The sequence below is a fragment of the Notechis scutatus genome, chromosome 4 (assembly GCF_049901735.1).
Source record: "Notechis scutatus isolate UNSWTSFEM ecotype Mainland chromosome 4, rNotScu1.2, whole genome shotgun sequence".
In the NCBI taxonomy this organism is placed as follows: Eukaryota; Metazoa; Chordata; class Lepidosauria; order Squamata; family Elapidae; genus Notechis; species Notechis scutatus.
In genome coordinates this window covers 168,930,740-168,945,587 of record NC_142012.1, presented here as the reverse complement: position 1 = coordinate 168,945,587, position 14,848 = coordinate 168,930,740, and the positions used below count along the sequence as shown (strand labels likewise).

The window sequence follows — 14,848 nt, the reverse complement described above, 5'->3', positions numbered from 1 at the left end:
AGCAGTTCGGAATCCATAAGGGCTGCAGCCATCTCATAGCTTTAGTCTAGCACGGGGGGCTTCCAACCGTGGCCACTGCAAGACTTGTGGACCTCAACCCCCAGCATCCCCCAGCTGGCCCTGGAATTGAAGCCCAGGGGTCTTAAAGAGGCCCAGGTTGGAGGCCCCCTGGTTTAGAATGATCTGGACTACGGCTAAGGTCTGTCCACCCGAAGTTAAACGTTGAGTGGGGCCTGGGAAGGTGCCCTTTCCATAGCAGCCCCTGCCCTCTGGGGATCTAGTAGCCCTCTTGATCTTCCGGAAAGCCATCAAAAATGGCCTCCTTCCCTCCCCCCCCCAGTGAAGTGGATGCCTGGGGGACTGTGCAGATGAGTGGGTGTGAGGTGCCTGATTCATCTTGGTTTTTTAAATATTGTTTTGATGATTGATTTTAATACTGTTACGAACTACCCAGAGTTGTGCTCCACATTCAAAGTTGCCAAGGAAATTGCAGGGCTGGTTGATCTGGGCAATTGCCAGGAATCGACCCAAAGGCACCCCACAAACAATCTAACAAACAGACAAAATCTTCCCATCCTGATTCTGGTATGTGAAGGATGATCCTGATTGGTTCCCCTCCCCTGGGACCCTTGGAGTGTCAAAGGGCCAGTCCCACCATCCCATGCGGAGGGCCATGCTGGCTTGGGCTGAGGAAAGTTACAGTCCAAAACACCTGGAAGGCAGCTGGTGGCCTCCTGGGTCTTCCTGGGAAGCTGGCCTTTCGGAGAACCTTCTGGCCAAGGGGTTCCCTGGCGTGAGGATGCCCACATCCGTTGGCCTCTTGGCATGGCTCTCCTGCCTGTTCCTGCTGACTGCCTCCCTCCTTCCTTCCTCCTGTCCGTTAGCAAGAGGCCGGAGAGGTGGTGAAGAAAGCCCTGGATGTCATCACCATCGCGGTGCCTCCAGCTCTGCCCGCTGCCCTGACCACGGGGATCATCTACACCCAGAGGAGGCTGAAGAAAAAGGGGATTTTCTGCATCAGCCCCCAGAGGATCAACGTGTGTGGCCAGCTGAACCTCGTCTGCTTCGACAAGGCGAGCATCTTCACTCCCGAGGGAGCCACGAGTTTCAGTTTGACGGGGCTGGGAGACAAAAGCGGTTGATGCCACCGGTTGCCGAGGGCTTGTGGGTCAAAGCTCTTCCTGTCCTTGGCTTAGTGGTCGGAGGGGTGGAGGACTGGCGGGGAAGACTCTCTGTCCCCCAGGGGCCGTGTCTAAAGGAGGAGATGACCAGGCTGGGCCTGAGGGGTCAAGGGCACCATCAGCCCTGAGTCCCTTCGTGCTCACAAGTCCAGCCCAGCTTGAATTCCCTTGGCTCTTGTCTGCCGCTTGCTTGCTTTGACCATTAGTAGTTCAGATTCTTGTCGAGAGCTTTAGCGTGTCATAAGCCTGTATTCATTTGAACCGCCTGGACTCCCGATTTCCTGTGCTTGACAGGAGAAGAGTAACCACTTGGGAAAGGACAAGAGGGGAGGTGTCCTTTGAGGCTGCTGGTGGGGGGGGCAGGGACCGCCAGGGGTGGGATTTGGTGGTTTGCTGAACCGGCCATAACATGAGGCGAACCCGTAGCAGCCCATCCCTGATTCTGCCCCATTCTGCAGTCTTCAACGGCAGCCCCATGTGGAGGGCCTTGCAGTCAAGTGGGATTGGTGGTGAGCAGACAGCCCAGGACAGGAATGGACACAGCAGGTGCATAGGAACGACCAGCGCAATGCTGCCCACTGTCCCTGGGCAGGAGCCCAGAATCCAGGAGGGCCCCAGATTATGCACCAGTTGTCTCTCTGTACCCCAGTTTTCGGCCAAGTATTTCAGGCTTAAGGAATCGCCGAAGTCTTTTTAAAAAACCTGTTTTAAATTCGACACTTTTAGGGAATTACTTTTTAAGACTTTAGGAGAGCTGTTTGGAGTTTGCTAACCTGGGAGAGAGCAGAAGCTAGGCAGCCATAAATGTTGAGTCAACAAGGGGTCCCCCGGAGTCCTCGGGGTGCTGATTTTGACCTGGACTGTGCTGTCCTCCTGGTAGCTATTCGGTCACTAAGTCTTGCCTGACTCCTCGCAAGCCCATGGTCCGCAGCACGCCAGCCCCCCCATCCTCCACTGACGCCCAGAGTTTGCCCACACCCACCTTGATTGTGTCCCTGACCCTGCCTGCGCATCTCCTCCTCTGCCCTCCTCTCCTCCTCCTGCCTCCCATTTTCCCCAAGATCAGGGCCTTCTCTCTCCTCCCCTGGGAGTCAAAGTATTTGAGCTCTGGCTTTCCAAGGACAGTCTGGGTTGTCGAACTACAATTCCCATCACACCCAGCCGGTAAGACCTGCCAGCCATTCAGAGGGAGGCAGGCCGGGAAACTGAGTTCAGAGGAAGAGGAGGGCCTGTGGAGGAGGAAGAGGAGGAGGCTCTAGTAACCTTGCAAACCTCCCCTCCCCCCCTTTCTACCCCAGGGGTGGAGTTGGGGAGGGGGGCGGGGGTCCATGCTCTCCAGCCCTCCCAGGGGCTTCTGCTGCTCCCGTTGGGCTCATGGCTTCCTCAAATGGAGCCTCCCCGGATTGCAAAGGCTGCTCCGTAACCCAGGAGCTCCTTAGCCAAGAGGGGCCGAGGTAGGTCTGTGGCCCGCTGAACCCCAAGAAAGGTCAGGAAGGGACGGGGGTGGGGGTGTCTTGAGGCACCCCTCCCCCTTTGCCTGCTTCCTGACCGTGCCCCCTTGTTTTCTTCCCTCCTGGGCTCTGGCACCGTGGACCCACCTGCAGACGGGCACCCTCACGGAGGACGGGCTGGACCTGTGGGGCGTCCTCTTGGCTGAAGGACAGAGGTATCCAGCTCTCCGGTCCTGCTTACCCTTGTCCCCTGAACGGCTGCACTGGAGAAGGGGAGCACGGAGGCAGTCCTTGGCTTACGGCCACAGTGGGCGCCAGAGTTCCCACGGCTGAGCGAGGCCGTCGAACAATCGCATTGCTTAGGCGTGGGAGTCCTGGCCCAGCTGCCCCCTTTACCCCCAAAGGAGCCATGTCCAGCTTTAAAACCCTCCTTTGCAGCGGTTGTTAAGTGAATCCAGTTTCCCCCTTTGACCCCTGAGAATGGGGGGGGGGTGTCACGTGACCCTGGGATGACCCTGGGATGCTGCAACGGTCACTGGCCAAAACCTGGAGGGAGGCTTGTGTGGCGTCCAGCCCGAGTGGCGTGCGTCTGCCTTGCCCCTCGGGAGTTCAGTGGTGGGAAACCCCATCGGAGGAAGACCTGCGTCTTCCCAGAAGGGGGATCTCGCCCCTTTCCCCCAGGAGCTCTGGGCCGCTTCCAGAGCCATTTCCCCCGGCTAAAGCCGGGAGGGTCTTTGCTGTGTCCCATCCGGTGGTCACAAGGCCTCCTTGCCTCCTGGAGGGGCTCCGAGCAGCTAGACTGCCCCCCGGCCATCTCTTTCAGGATGACTGCCCAACAATGCTTGCAAAGAAGGGGGGTCCCGGGTCTCGTGGGAGAATAGCCAGAGCTGCAACACGGTTCCTGGGTGGGGGCTCAGGAGCCCCAAACTCAGGGCAGCCTCTGGACGGGGCCCCCGGGGGTCGGTCTTGCCCTGTGGGGCACCTGAGGTGCTTGTGCCAAAGCGTGTGATGATTGTCTCCCCCAGTTTCCAGGAGGCCCATCGCTTCTCCTCTGGCCCCCCCATGCCCTGGGGCCCGGCGTCTGCAGCCATGGCCTGCTGCCACTCCCTGATGGTCCTGGACGGGAAGGTGCAGGGGGATCCGCTGGACCTCAAGATGTTTGAGGCGACTCACTGGGTGAAGCTCCGTCTTGTCCTCTGGGAACCCGCCTAACTCCGGGGTTGGCCCTGCCAGATGCCCCCAGGTGGCACCCGGAGGGAGTCTCGCTGGGAGAATGGATGGAGAGGGGAGCCCTGACGTCCCTGGGGTGCCCCCTTTCCTCAAATGCCAATGTATCCACCTCGCCTCCTTGGGGCAGCCGGGCAGCCCCCCCCAGTCTCTTCCCCAAGCCCTGGCAGGCCACCAAACATGCCATTTGCTTCCCCCCTGTTAGTTCGAGACCCCCGAGGGGAGGGGGCACCTGGCCACGTAGGTGGTGATGTCATCACTCAATCGATGCGAATCACATTGTTGCCTCATTTGCATATTGATGATGTCACGATGCATCCCCCCCTTGTCCGGCTTAGGAATTCTGGGAGTTGAAGTCCACCGATGGAAAAGGGCCCTTGGTTGCCCTACGGCCACCGACAGGCCTGGGTTCCTCTCCGTCGGTTTGACCTTTGGCAGGACAGTCTCTCCTTGGAGCGCCTCTTTCCCTCCCCTCCCCCTTTCCGAGGGACGTGGGCCCAGACCTCGTGGCGCAGGGTAACTTTCCCTTCTGTTGGAAACAACAGGACCTGGTGGACTCCGCTGGCGGGGAAGGAGGACCGGCTGACGTGCTGGTGGTCCGGCCAGGGCCCGAAGCTGCGGAGGTGAGTGCCCTGGGCAGCCCCTGGCAGAGAAGGGTCTCTCTTCGCTTCCCTTGGGCCTTTGCTCATCCACCTGCTCAGACTGGCATCGACACAGCCCTTGGCCTGCGCCCATCCCAGGGAGGGGTCAGGTGGGCCCCGGGCGGAGCTCAGGGACCGAGCCTGGGCATCCTTCCTGGTCCTGGCGCTGCCCACGAGTTGCTCAGAGCAGGAAGCCTCGAAGTGGCACCGCTTCCCTCTGGGCGCCTGCAAGGGAGGGCAACCGGTGCCCGCTGCGTCTGCGGGACTTGCTTGCGGCCCAAGGGGTGGAGCGAGTGAGCGAGAGGGTGGCCTTCGCTTAGGCCCCCCTCCTGGCGCTCCTGGCAGGGGCCTTCTGCTGTGCCCACTGACCCCCCCACTGTGCTCATGGTGCCTCCTCTGAATAAGCGGGGGGGCAAAGCCTCCGTCTGTCTCCCCCCACCCCCGAGCAGGGACGGTTGTTCCTCCAGTTGCTTCCAGGGGGCAAAGTGGGGAGCACAACTGGGCGGCTGGGATGCCAACTCCGCTTTGGGGCTGCCTCCTGTGACTGGTGCCCTCGGATTCTTGGCCCGGTTCGGAGAGCCTGCTAAGGAGGTGCCAGACTGGCTCCCATGGCCTGTCAATGCCTCATTAACACAAACAGGCCAGGAACGGCTCTGGGTGCAGGGAAACCCCTCCCTCCCCCCTGCTGTGCCTGGGCAGTCAGCTCAGCCCCCCCGTCTCCCCCCCAGGTGCCCCTGAAGGGCCTGGCTGTCCTCCGGCAGTTCCCCTTCTCTTCGGCCCTGCAACGGATGACGGTGGTGGCCCAGGAGCTCCCCGGGGACGGCCAGGTCTTCATGAAGGGAGCCCCAGAGATGGTGGCCGGTTTCTGCCAGCCAGAGACAGGTGAGCCCTCGGCTGGCCTTGCCCAGCACCCCCTTTGCCCGCTGGGAATGCGGTGGGGGCTGCGGAGGGGAGGCACCATGGCAATGTCCAATATCTGAGGGGCTGCCCCAGAGAGGAGGGGGGGTCAGCCTCTCCCCCAAAGCCCCCGAAGGCAGCGGGATAGGAGGCACCGGATGGAAACTTCCCTAAGGAGGACGGTCAGTGGAGCTGCCTCCCTCCAGGAGCTTTGGGGGCTCCACCAACCCTGGAGGCCTTCCAGAAGAGGCCGGGCAGCCCCTGGTCCTGGGGGGCCTGAGGCCTGCGGCTTGAGCAGGGGCTGGGCCTCCGGGGCCCCTTCCAACTCCCTCGTTCTGTTGTTTGGGGCTCTGCTCCTGCCCGGCTGTTGGGAGAGGAGAGGGGGCTCTGGAGGATCTGAGTGGGGGTCTTTCTGGGTGGGACCCCTAAATTAGTGGGAGGGTCCCAAGGGAGGGCTACAGGCAGTTTAGGGCCTGCTCCTTCTCCTGCCTGGGAGCAATTGCGCAGGGGGCTCCCTGCTTGTCCTTCCCCTGGGGGGCTAACCCTCTCCCCTCCCCCAGTGCCCCCAGCTTTGCCCGCGAACTCCAGGGCTGCACTTCCCAGGGCTTCCGAGTGATTGCGCTGGCCCACAAACGCCTGCAGGAGGGACAACTGGCCGCCTCCCTGACCAGGTAAGGGTGTGGGGCCCCCAGCAGGGGTGGTGGGAGGGGGCTGGGTCTCCTGGGGACGGGCCTCAGCTGGCCCTGGAGGCAGCCCTGCCCGGCTTCCCAAGCAGTGCTAGAGGGAAGCCCCCTTCAGCTGCGGGGGGTGTCAAGCAGCCCAGAGGAGAGGGAGGGGGTCCCTCCTGAGCCCCCTGAGGTCAAGCAGCCTTGCCCGGACTTTGGGGGCGGAGGCAGGGGGGCATCCCCTGGGCAGAAGGCCTTGCCACCTGTCCCTTCCCTCTGTCCAGGGAGGAGCTGGAGTCCGGCCTGACCTTCCTGGGCCTGCTGGTCATGGAGAACCGCCTGAAGAGCGAGACCCGGCCGGTCCTGCAGGAGCTCCGCCAGGCCCGCATCCGGAGCGTGATGGTCACAGGTGAGTCGGCCTTTCTGGCCAGGCAGCCGGGAGCAGGAGGAGCCCCTGGCTGGGCCACAGGGGAGGCCGCCCAGCCAGCCTCCACATCCCTGGGCAGAGTCCGGTCCGTGAGCCAGGGACGCTGGGGGCGGGGGGGGCTGCTGTCCTGGGCAAAACCAGGCCCCCTACGCAGGGATTCCCTTCCCTTCCTCGCGGGCTTCTTTCTTTACCACCACATATCCCATGCTTCCCTTCCTTCACGACTGCCTGACGACCAAGGAAGCCGCACGGGGGATGGTGAACTTCGGGGTAGCAAAACCAGAAAACCACGTCAGAGGCCTCCCCTTCCGTGCAAGGCAACGGGGGGGAACAGGCCTCCCTCTGGCCCCCGAGGGCCCCCCTCCTGCCCGGCTTCGCCAGCCCAGCTGCTAAGGGCCAGGCTTGGGGTGGGGCCCTGGACTCCGGCATGCCCCCCCCCAGGCTCCGGGCTCAGTTGGCGGTGCCCCTTCTCGGCCTCCCAGGTGACAACCTTCAGACTGGCATCACTGTGGCCAGAAATGCGGGCATGATCCCCCAGGGCAGCCGGGTGATTCTGGTGGAAGCCTCTGCCCGGCCAGGCCAGCCCTCGGCCTCCGTCAGCTGGGAGGAGCTGGAGGAGCCCAGCCAGGAAGGCGGCAGCCGACCAGAGGTGAGAGGGAGGGGCTGGGGCTGCTCTGGGCACCCCCCTCCCCCAGTGGCTGCCTCTGTGCCCTCTGGGCGCCCCAACACAGGAGCCGAAGCCAACGACCAAGGCCCCCTCCCGGCAGGGTTTCCCAGACAGCAGTGCTGGGGGGGGGGAGACGCCCCCACCTCATAAACAAGGAGATGCACTCAGGAATCTCCCTGGCAGACAGGAGGGGAAACGATGCACCCAGGCCCGTCAGTAGAACCTCAGGTGGTCCCAACGTCCTCCCCGCCCTTCCTGGGAAAACGAGATTCAGGGGTTGTGAGGATGAAACTTAGCCTGCCCCCACCCCCGGTTTGCCCCCCCCGCCCCCCCTTTCTCCTTCGCAGGTGGTCCTGGGGGAGCCTGGGGGAGGCCGTGGCTTCCACTTCTGCCTCACTGGGGGCTCCTACGAGGTGCTCAGCCAGCACTTTGGGCACCTCCTCCCGCAGGTGAGTGCAGGGAGCCCAGCCCGGAGGGAGGGGAAGGAGTTCGGCCAGCCGGCCTCCCCCGGCCCCCTCCTCCTCCCCCTGGGGGTCTGAAGCCGGGGTCTCTCCCTGCAGCTGCTGCTAAACGGCACGGTCTTCGCCCGGATGTCTCCGGCCCAGAAGGCCCACCTGGTGCAACAGTTCCAGCGTCTGGAGTGAGTGAGGGGCCCCGGGGACCCCCAAGAGGGAATTGGGCAGGAAGGAGCCGCTGGGCTGCCTGGGGCTCACGGAGGGCGCCATCTTCTCTCTCTTCCAGCTACTATGTGGGCATGTGCGGAGATGGGGCCAACGACTGCGGGGTGAGGCTCGCGACGCGGCTGGGGGGTGGCAGGAGTCCCCTGGCCGATGGGCAGGGCAGAGTCAGTGGGTGGTGGCCCCCTTTGGGCATGGCTGGGCCAAGAGGCCTGGCTCTCCCCTGCCCTGCTCAGGGCGAGGGCACCTTCACAAGGACAGGAGAGGCTGCTGGGCGAGGCTGGCATGGAATCGGGCCAAGCAGGCTGACCCAGCCAGGAGCTTCTGGCCCTCTTTGGAACGGCTCCCAGTCCAGGCCAGCTTTTCTTCCGTGGGGAGGGGGCCCCTCTACCGCCTTCCCCTCCCCCGCCTCCTCCCCTCTCTCACCGTTACCCCCTCCCCTTGCAGGCCCTGAAGGAAGCCCACGCAGGGGTCTCCCTCTCGGAGCAGGACGCCTCGGTGGCCTCCCCTTCACCTCCAAGGTGCCCACCATAGAGTGTGTGCCGGAGCTGATCAGGTGGGCAGGGAAGGGGTGGGGCGGGGCTGCCAGAGGGGCCCTGGGTGCAATGCCCGGCTGCACCCCAGGCCTCGGGGGCTCTGGGGTCACTAAGTGGGGAGGGGCAGGTTTTGCAAAGAGGGAAACCCTCATTACTGGGAGGGGGCTGCTGATGGACCCCTCACACACGTTCGGGGGGGGCGAGGCCCTTTATCCTCTCAGGGGCCACTGAAAGTTGGGGGCCTGCTGGTACAGGTGGGAAAGGAGCCTCCATCCAGGTGCCCCCAGAGCAGCCCGGAGGGTCTCCAGAGGAGGAGGAGCCTGTGGCAGGGAGGGCCATCTCCAGTGGGGGTCAAGGCCCCCCCCGGCCCCCACTGGGCTTGGTCTTTGGCGGAGTGGGGAAACCTCTGTGGGGCCCCCAGTTTTTACCTCCTTCTCCTTGCAGCAATTCCCCCATCTCCCCCTCCCTCACCAGCCTGGTCCCTTGAGTGGGCCCCAAAGCCCCCCCACGCTCCTCTCTAACGCTCCCCTCCTGCCCCCCAGGCACGGCCGGGCTGCCCTGGTGACCTCCTTCTGCATGTTCAAGTACATGGCCCTCTTCAGCCTGGCCAGCTACATTGGGGTCCTCCTGCTCTACTGGGTAGGTGGCCTTTTCCTCTGTGGGGACCTGAGGGGGAGGGGGCGCTGCAGGGACCGGTCCCACACCAGGGCCAGCCTTGGGGGCTCCTGTCCTCTGGACCTCCAGGCCTGGGCCTCTCTCTTTGCACCTGGGAGGGGCCTGGGGGGAGGGGGCCTTAAGGGGCCAGCAGTTCAGACCAGCCTCAGCAAGGGAAGGCCGCTGGGGGGCCTCGGGGTCCTGACCCAGGCAGCTGCTGCCATGAGACGGCTGGGTTCTCCTGTTGGGGGGAGGCAGCTGAAGCCCCCACCCCTTTCCCTCTCCCTCCCCCCCCCCCGCCAGAAGGGCTGGGGCTGGGGAGGAGGGACCAGGGGCTCAAGGGCTCAAGTGGGCCTTCTTCTTTTCAGCAACTCAACTCCTTTGGGAATTACCAGTTCCTCTTCCTAGACCTGGCCATCACCACCGTGATTGGGATGACAAGTAAGCTGCCCCCGGGAGGAGAGGCGGCCCTTCCTGCCAGGAAAGCTGGTCAGGGCCTTCCAGGAAGACCCAGGAAGGAGCCCCCCCCACACACACAGAGCTGAGGGCCGGCTCTGCATGGAGGGGGGGCCCCCTCTGGTCTGCCAAGCAACGGGCGGAATGGCTCAAGAGAGGCCCCAGCCACCCTCCCTGGGCTAAGCTGGCTTGGTCCGGGGTGAGGCAGACCCTCCAGCCCTGCTCCCTCCTGGCCTCCAGGGGAGGAAAGCCGGCACCCTTCACCCCCTGTGAGAAACCTCCCTGCACGGGTTGGGGGTTCAGGGGGCACTTGGCCCCCTGGAGCTGCTCTGGCCCAGGGGCGCCTGGCCAGGGCTGCCTCATCTGACCCCCACCCCCCATCCCCCTGGTGCAGTGAGCCTGAATGGGCCCCACCCCAAGCTGGCCCCCTACCGGCCCCCACGCAGCTGATCGCCCCCGCTGCTGCTCTCCGTGGTGCTGAACCTGCTCTTCAGCCTGGCGGTGCAGCTCTGCGGCTTCCTCCTGGTGCAGCGGCAGCCCTGGTACTCGCCCAGCGACATCCACAGGTAGGCGGCCTGGAGACCCCTCTTCCCCCCATAGAGTGAGGGGATGCCGGGGGGCTGCATTGGCCAAGATGGCTGCCCCTTTTGTGTGGGCCGCCCGCCCCACTTGACCCAGAGCCCCCGAGCAGCTTTCAAGGGCTCAAAAGCGTTCAAGGTAACGGCAAAGCTCCAACGCCAGGAACACGGGGAGACAGTGCGGGAGGGGGCGTTGGTTGCTGGGTTGGGCGACCCTTTGACCAGGAGGCTGTCACGTCTCCTGCCTTGAGCAGGAGTGGGGTGGGCTAGAAGGCCTCTGAGGTCCCTTCCAGCCAGGGATGGGCTTCAAAAATGTGAGCAACCGGTTCTCTGCCCGGATTCTGGGTGGGTGTGGCCTAGTCAGCCTTCTGCACCACAGCAGGGGGGTTCGGTGTGGCCTAGTCAGCCTTCGCCCTCCCCGGGCTCCGGAGGCTTCCCTCGAGCCTCCATGAAAGCGGAAACGGGCCTGTTTCTGCCCTTCCAGAACTCCTGGGAGGCCCATTTTTCGCAGGGACTGTAGTTACCTGCCATCCCAAATAGGCAGCAGGGAGACTCCTGGGAGGGGTGGGGCAGGGTGGGCGGGGCCAGCCTAAGGTGGGATTTGGGGGGTTCTCCGAACCACGCAGCATCTTAGCTAGGGGCTCCCCCGAACCCCTGGGAACCCCCAGCAGCCCCCCCTCCCTGCTTCCAGCCCCAGGAGTCTATGCACCCACAGTAAGCAATTGGGGGTCTCCCCTCCCCGCTTCCTTCCAGCGCCTGCTCCCCCGGGAACAGCAGCCAGGGCCCCGGGCCCCGAACTCCCCTGCCCAGGGAGGGCTTCCAGAGCTACGAGAACACCAGCGTGTGGCTCCTCTGCACCCTCAACTGCCTGACGGCGGCCCTGGTCTTCTCCAAGGGAGGCCCTTCCGGGAGCCCCTCTACAAGAACTGTAAGGGGGACAAGCCCGGAGGGAGGGGGAGGGGCCTTCCCGGGGGCTGGGTGACCACAAGTCCCCACTGGGTGCCTGGAGAGATGGCTTGGAGGCCACTCTGTCCCCCCTCCCCCGTCTGAAGTTCTGCTTGTCCCACCAGGACAGAGGGGGCACCTCCCCTTCTCCTGCAAAGGGGAGCACCCTCCCCTCCCCCTCTGGCCAGGGGCGGGGGGCGGCCACCTTTGTGTCCCTTGCCAAGGCAACTGGGGGGGCGGCCTTCAGGTTTGGGCCTTCTGGCCAGGGGAGCTGGACTTCCCTTCGGTCTGCTTGGTGTTTGGCCGCCGGCTGCAGGCTCAGCTCTGGCCCTGCGGCTTCTCCTGCCCTGAGCCAGAGCGAGAGGCCGGCCTGAGGCAGCTCGGCTGGTGGAAGGGGGCTCCTTCTGCCTGGCAAGCCCAAGTGCCAGGCCCCAAAGCCAGCAGGGCGAGAGAGGTTGGGCGTGGCTCTCTCCGGAGGGGGCGAGAAATGAGCCCCCTGGGCCTCTTGCACCCTCCCCCATCTACACACGCACACTCACACGCACCATTCGCATCCCGGGCTGACTCTTTTGCCCCTCCAGACGTCTTTGCTGTGGTCCTGGCGGTGCAGCTGTCCGTCTGCCTCTTCTTCCTCTTTGCCAACGTAGACGGACTCTACGCCCAGATGGATGTAAGCAGGACCGGGGCTGGGGGTGGGGGGCAGGACTGGCCAGAGGGGGCTGGAGGGTGACCCCTTTCTCAGCCTGGCTGTGGTGGGGCCGGCCTTGCGCTGACCCTCAGGGGCAACCGGTGGCCTGGGAGGGACGCATGAGGTGTGTGTGCGAATCCTCTCGTGGCCCCTCCAGACGGAGCTGCAGGTGTGGAGGCTCACAGCAGCAGCCAGTCAGTTGTGTAGCTCAGCTTTCAGCAGCAATGGAAAAAAAGTGTGTGTGTGTGTGTGTGTGTGTGTGTGTGTGTGTGTGTGTGTAGGCTGAATTCCAACAGCCGCTTGTCTGTTGTCTGCCGTCTCCCAGGCTTGACCCCCCCGGCCTGCAGCCAAGCTTGCCCCCCCTGTATTGGGTCCTGTCCATGCTTCTACTCCAAGGACCAGGGATTTCACCTGTGGTCAAGTGGGGGGTGCAAATCCCTCTCGGACCCCCCACCCCCACCCCACAGCCTGGGCCTCTCGTGCATGCTTGCAATCCCGGATCCAAGACGGGGCTGGCAGTGCATGATGGGAGTCAGTCCAGCCCATTGGGGGGCTCCAGGTTGGCAGAGACGTACCCCAAGAGGGCCGGGCTGACCCCTTGCAGGGGCTGGGGGTGTGTGGAGGGAGTGAGCTGATAGCCGGTCAGTCGCTTCCCAGGGGAGGCAGAGAGTCTTTGGCCGGGCCTGGGGGGTGGTGGGATAGGGTGGGAGCAAGGTGCAGCCCCCCTCTGACGACCCCCTGCCGTCTCTCCCGCCCACAGCTGGTGTGCACGCCCCCCTCTGGAGAGTTTGGCTGCTGGGGCTGCTGCTGGGGGCCTTCATCGCCTCCTTCGCTGTGGAGGTGAGTGGGGTCCTGCTCTGCCCCCCAGCCGGAAGCCCCCCCAGGATGGGCTCTCATTGGTGGGATTCCACCCCTCCCTCCTCCTGGTTTCTTCCAACAACCAGTTCCCCAAATGGCTCAGACAGTTAACAGCCGGTTCTCCTGAACCAGTGTGACCCGGTTGCCACCCAGAGTCCCAAGGGCACCGAAAATAGGGACGGGGGACGGATCTCAGACTTGGGCCAGTGCGGCCACCCCGGAAGTCACGTGACCCAGACTCAGAGGCTTGGCAACTGGCACAGACTTACGATGGTAGCAGAGTCCCCTGATCCCTTTTTGCGACCAGCAAAATCAATGGGGAAGCCAGATTCACTTAACAACTGTGGGACTGGTTTAACAACTGCAGCGATTCACTTAGCAACGGTGGCAAGAAAGGTCGTGAAGTGGGCTGTGACTCACTTAACAACTGCTTTGCTTAGCAGTGGAAATGTTGGGCTCATAAGTCGAGGACAAACCGTCATGCAGTTCCTCTCCTGAGGGGCCCCCCAGCCCCCCCTGTTCCACAGGCCACCCTGCGTGTGGTCTCCTGCACTGCCTCCAGGCCTGGCAGCCCAGAGGGGTGGGGGATGGGGACCTTGTGCCCTGCTCGGCCCCCTGCTGACCTCCTCCCCCTTTCCCCCCCCCCGCAGGAATGGGTGATAGAGAACCGGGCGCTCTGGCGGTGGCTGAAGGGGGCCATGGGGTACCAGTCCAGCAGCCGCTACAAGCAGCTCCAGCGGGCCCTGCGGCAGGACCCGGCATGGCCCCCCAGCGACAGGACCGACTTCTCGGGCTCCCTGGCCGTCCCCCTCGAAGGGCCAGGCCCCACCTACACCAACCCGGCCTTCGTGAGCCATGAGCAGCCCTGCCACCAAGGCTGAGGCCGGGTCTCAACTGGCAGCACGGCGGGCCTGAACTCGGGGCACCGGCCCTGGATGCCCTCCCACCCCCCGCCCTGTGGGCCTTGGGGGCAACGGAGACCAGCTGGGAGACGACTAACCTGGGGGTCAGCGGGGGGGCAGGAGGGGGGAGGGAGGCCCCAGTGGGAGCCTGGGTGGGAGGCAGCGAATCCACCTGCCCTGCTGGAGGGATGGTGCCAAAGGACAGGGGGTGAGAGGGAGGGAGGGTCCCTAGGGGTCTTCCCTGCTAAGGCACAAGGGTGCCCCACCTCCTGGGTGGGCCTGGTCTCTAGACGCTTCCGTTGGGCAGCCCTGGGCCAAAGGAGCTCCGTTTCTAGCTGGTGCTAGGAGGGGATGCAGCTGCTCCAGGTCCCCTGCCAGCCCTGGGACACCCTTGCCCTCCTGCCCCCCAGATGCTGAGGCTGCCAAAGGGTCAGGCGTGAAGGCAGGTCCTCCGCCAGCCCCTCCCTCCTTGGATCTCACCCACCTTCCTGCTCCTTTCCCCATCCGGGGTCCTTTGTCTCCGTCTCATTGTTCCCAGCAAGCGTCTCTCCTGCCAGGAAGGGCCCCCCTTCCCCTCTTGGGTGTCTCGGGAACCTCCACACCTATCACAGGCTGCACTTATGGGTGGCCCCTTCGGTGGCCAGCAGGGGTCAGACTTTACCTGTGCTCTGGGGACCCCGGTGGCTCCCTTGGGCATTGCAGGGGAGGGGCTGAAATCCGGAGGGCTGCTGCTCTTTTATTTAAACTGATTTTTGTTCAATGTTGGGGTCCAGTGGGGGCCTGCATTGAGGAGGAGGAGGAGGAGGAGGAGGAGGGCAATGGCATAGTGGTCTGCTTAAAGGAGCAGCTCAGGGGCTGCCATCCTGGCCTTTGGGCAGAAATTCATCTTCCAATAACATTTCCTGTTCCGGGAACATCAGAGAAAAATGATGTTGAATTAAATGCATCGGAGACCCTTGCAGTCCGTACATGTTTTCCCCGTGATCCTATGGAAAGTTGTAGCCTTTGCACAGGCTCTTTGGGCCCCGGGAGAAGGTGGGGGTGAAGCCCGCCCTGGGGCTCTTTTGCCCAGGACCACCTCAGCTGCACCAACTGGCAACTCGGTGTGTGTGTGTGTGTGTGTGTGTGTGTGTGTGTGACTCCAGTCCTCCCCAGCCTGGAGCTGAGCAGCTGGAAAAAGGCTGAGCCCACAAAGAACCCAGAGGACAAGTCTTAGCAATCACCCGCAACACAACATTTCAAAGGCCATCCCGGAAAAGGACCTTCTTATGTAGAACAGGATAGAAGAGGAGAGAATAATGAACAGAATAGGCTAGAATAAGGAATTGGATGGGACCTTGGAGGTCTTCTAGTCCAGCCCCCTGTTCAATCAAGAGACCCTATGCCATTTCAGACCAA

General features: G+C 63.6%; 1 protein-coding gene across 1 annotated transcript in view; it reads left to right on the top strand.

The window, feature by feature from the left end:
* Window positions 1-14,408, top strand: part of LOC113425180 (putative cation-transporting ATPase 13A4) — a 39,984-nt gene extending 25,576 nt beyond the window's left edge. Inside the window, 23 exon segments of the mRNA XM_087965640.1 lie at window positions 885-1,073; window positions 2,786-2,847; window positions 3,658-3,808; window positions 4,405-4,482; window positions 5,229-5,382; window positions 5,958-5,960; window positions 5,963-6,068; window positions 6,347-6,471; window positions 6,972-7,138; window positions 7,519-7,605; window positions 7,717-7,796; window positions 7,898-7,940; window positions 8,281-8,335; window positions 8,338-8,389; window positions 8,912-9,008; window positions 9,392-9,464; window positions 9,874-10,045; window positions 10,811-10,953; window positions 10,956-10,985; window positions 11,584-11,672; window positions 12,451-12,463; window positions 12,466-12,530; window positions 13,199-14,408. Coding sequence (XP_087821766.1) covers window positions 885-1,073; window positions 2,786-2,847; window positions 3,658-3,808; window positions 4,405-4,482; window positions 5,229-5,382; window positions 5,958-5,960; window positions 5,963-6,068; window positions 6,347-6,471; window positions 6,972-7,138; window positions 7,519-7,605; window positions 7,717-7,796; window positions 7,898-7,940; window positions 8,281-8,335; window positions 8,338-8,389; window positions 8,912-9,008; window positions 9,392-9,464; window positions 9,874-10,045; window positions 10,811-10,953; window positions 10,956-10,985; window positions 11,584-11,672; window positions 12,451-12,463; window positions 12,466-12,530; window positions 13,199-13,429 — 2,265 coding nt within the window. The 3' untranslated portion in view covers window positions 13,430-14,408.
* The last annotated feature ends 440 nt before the right edge of the window (window positions 14,409-14,848 follow it).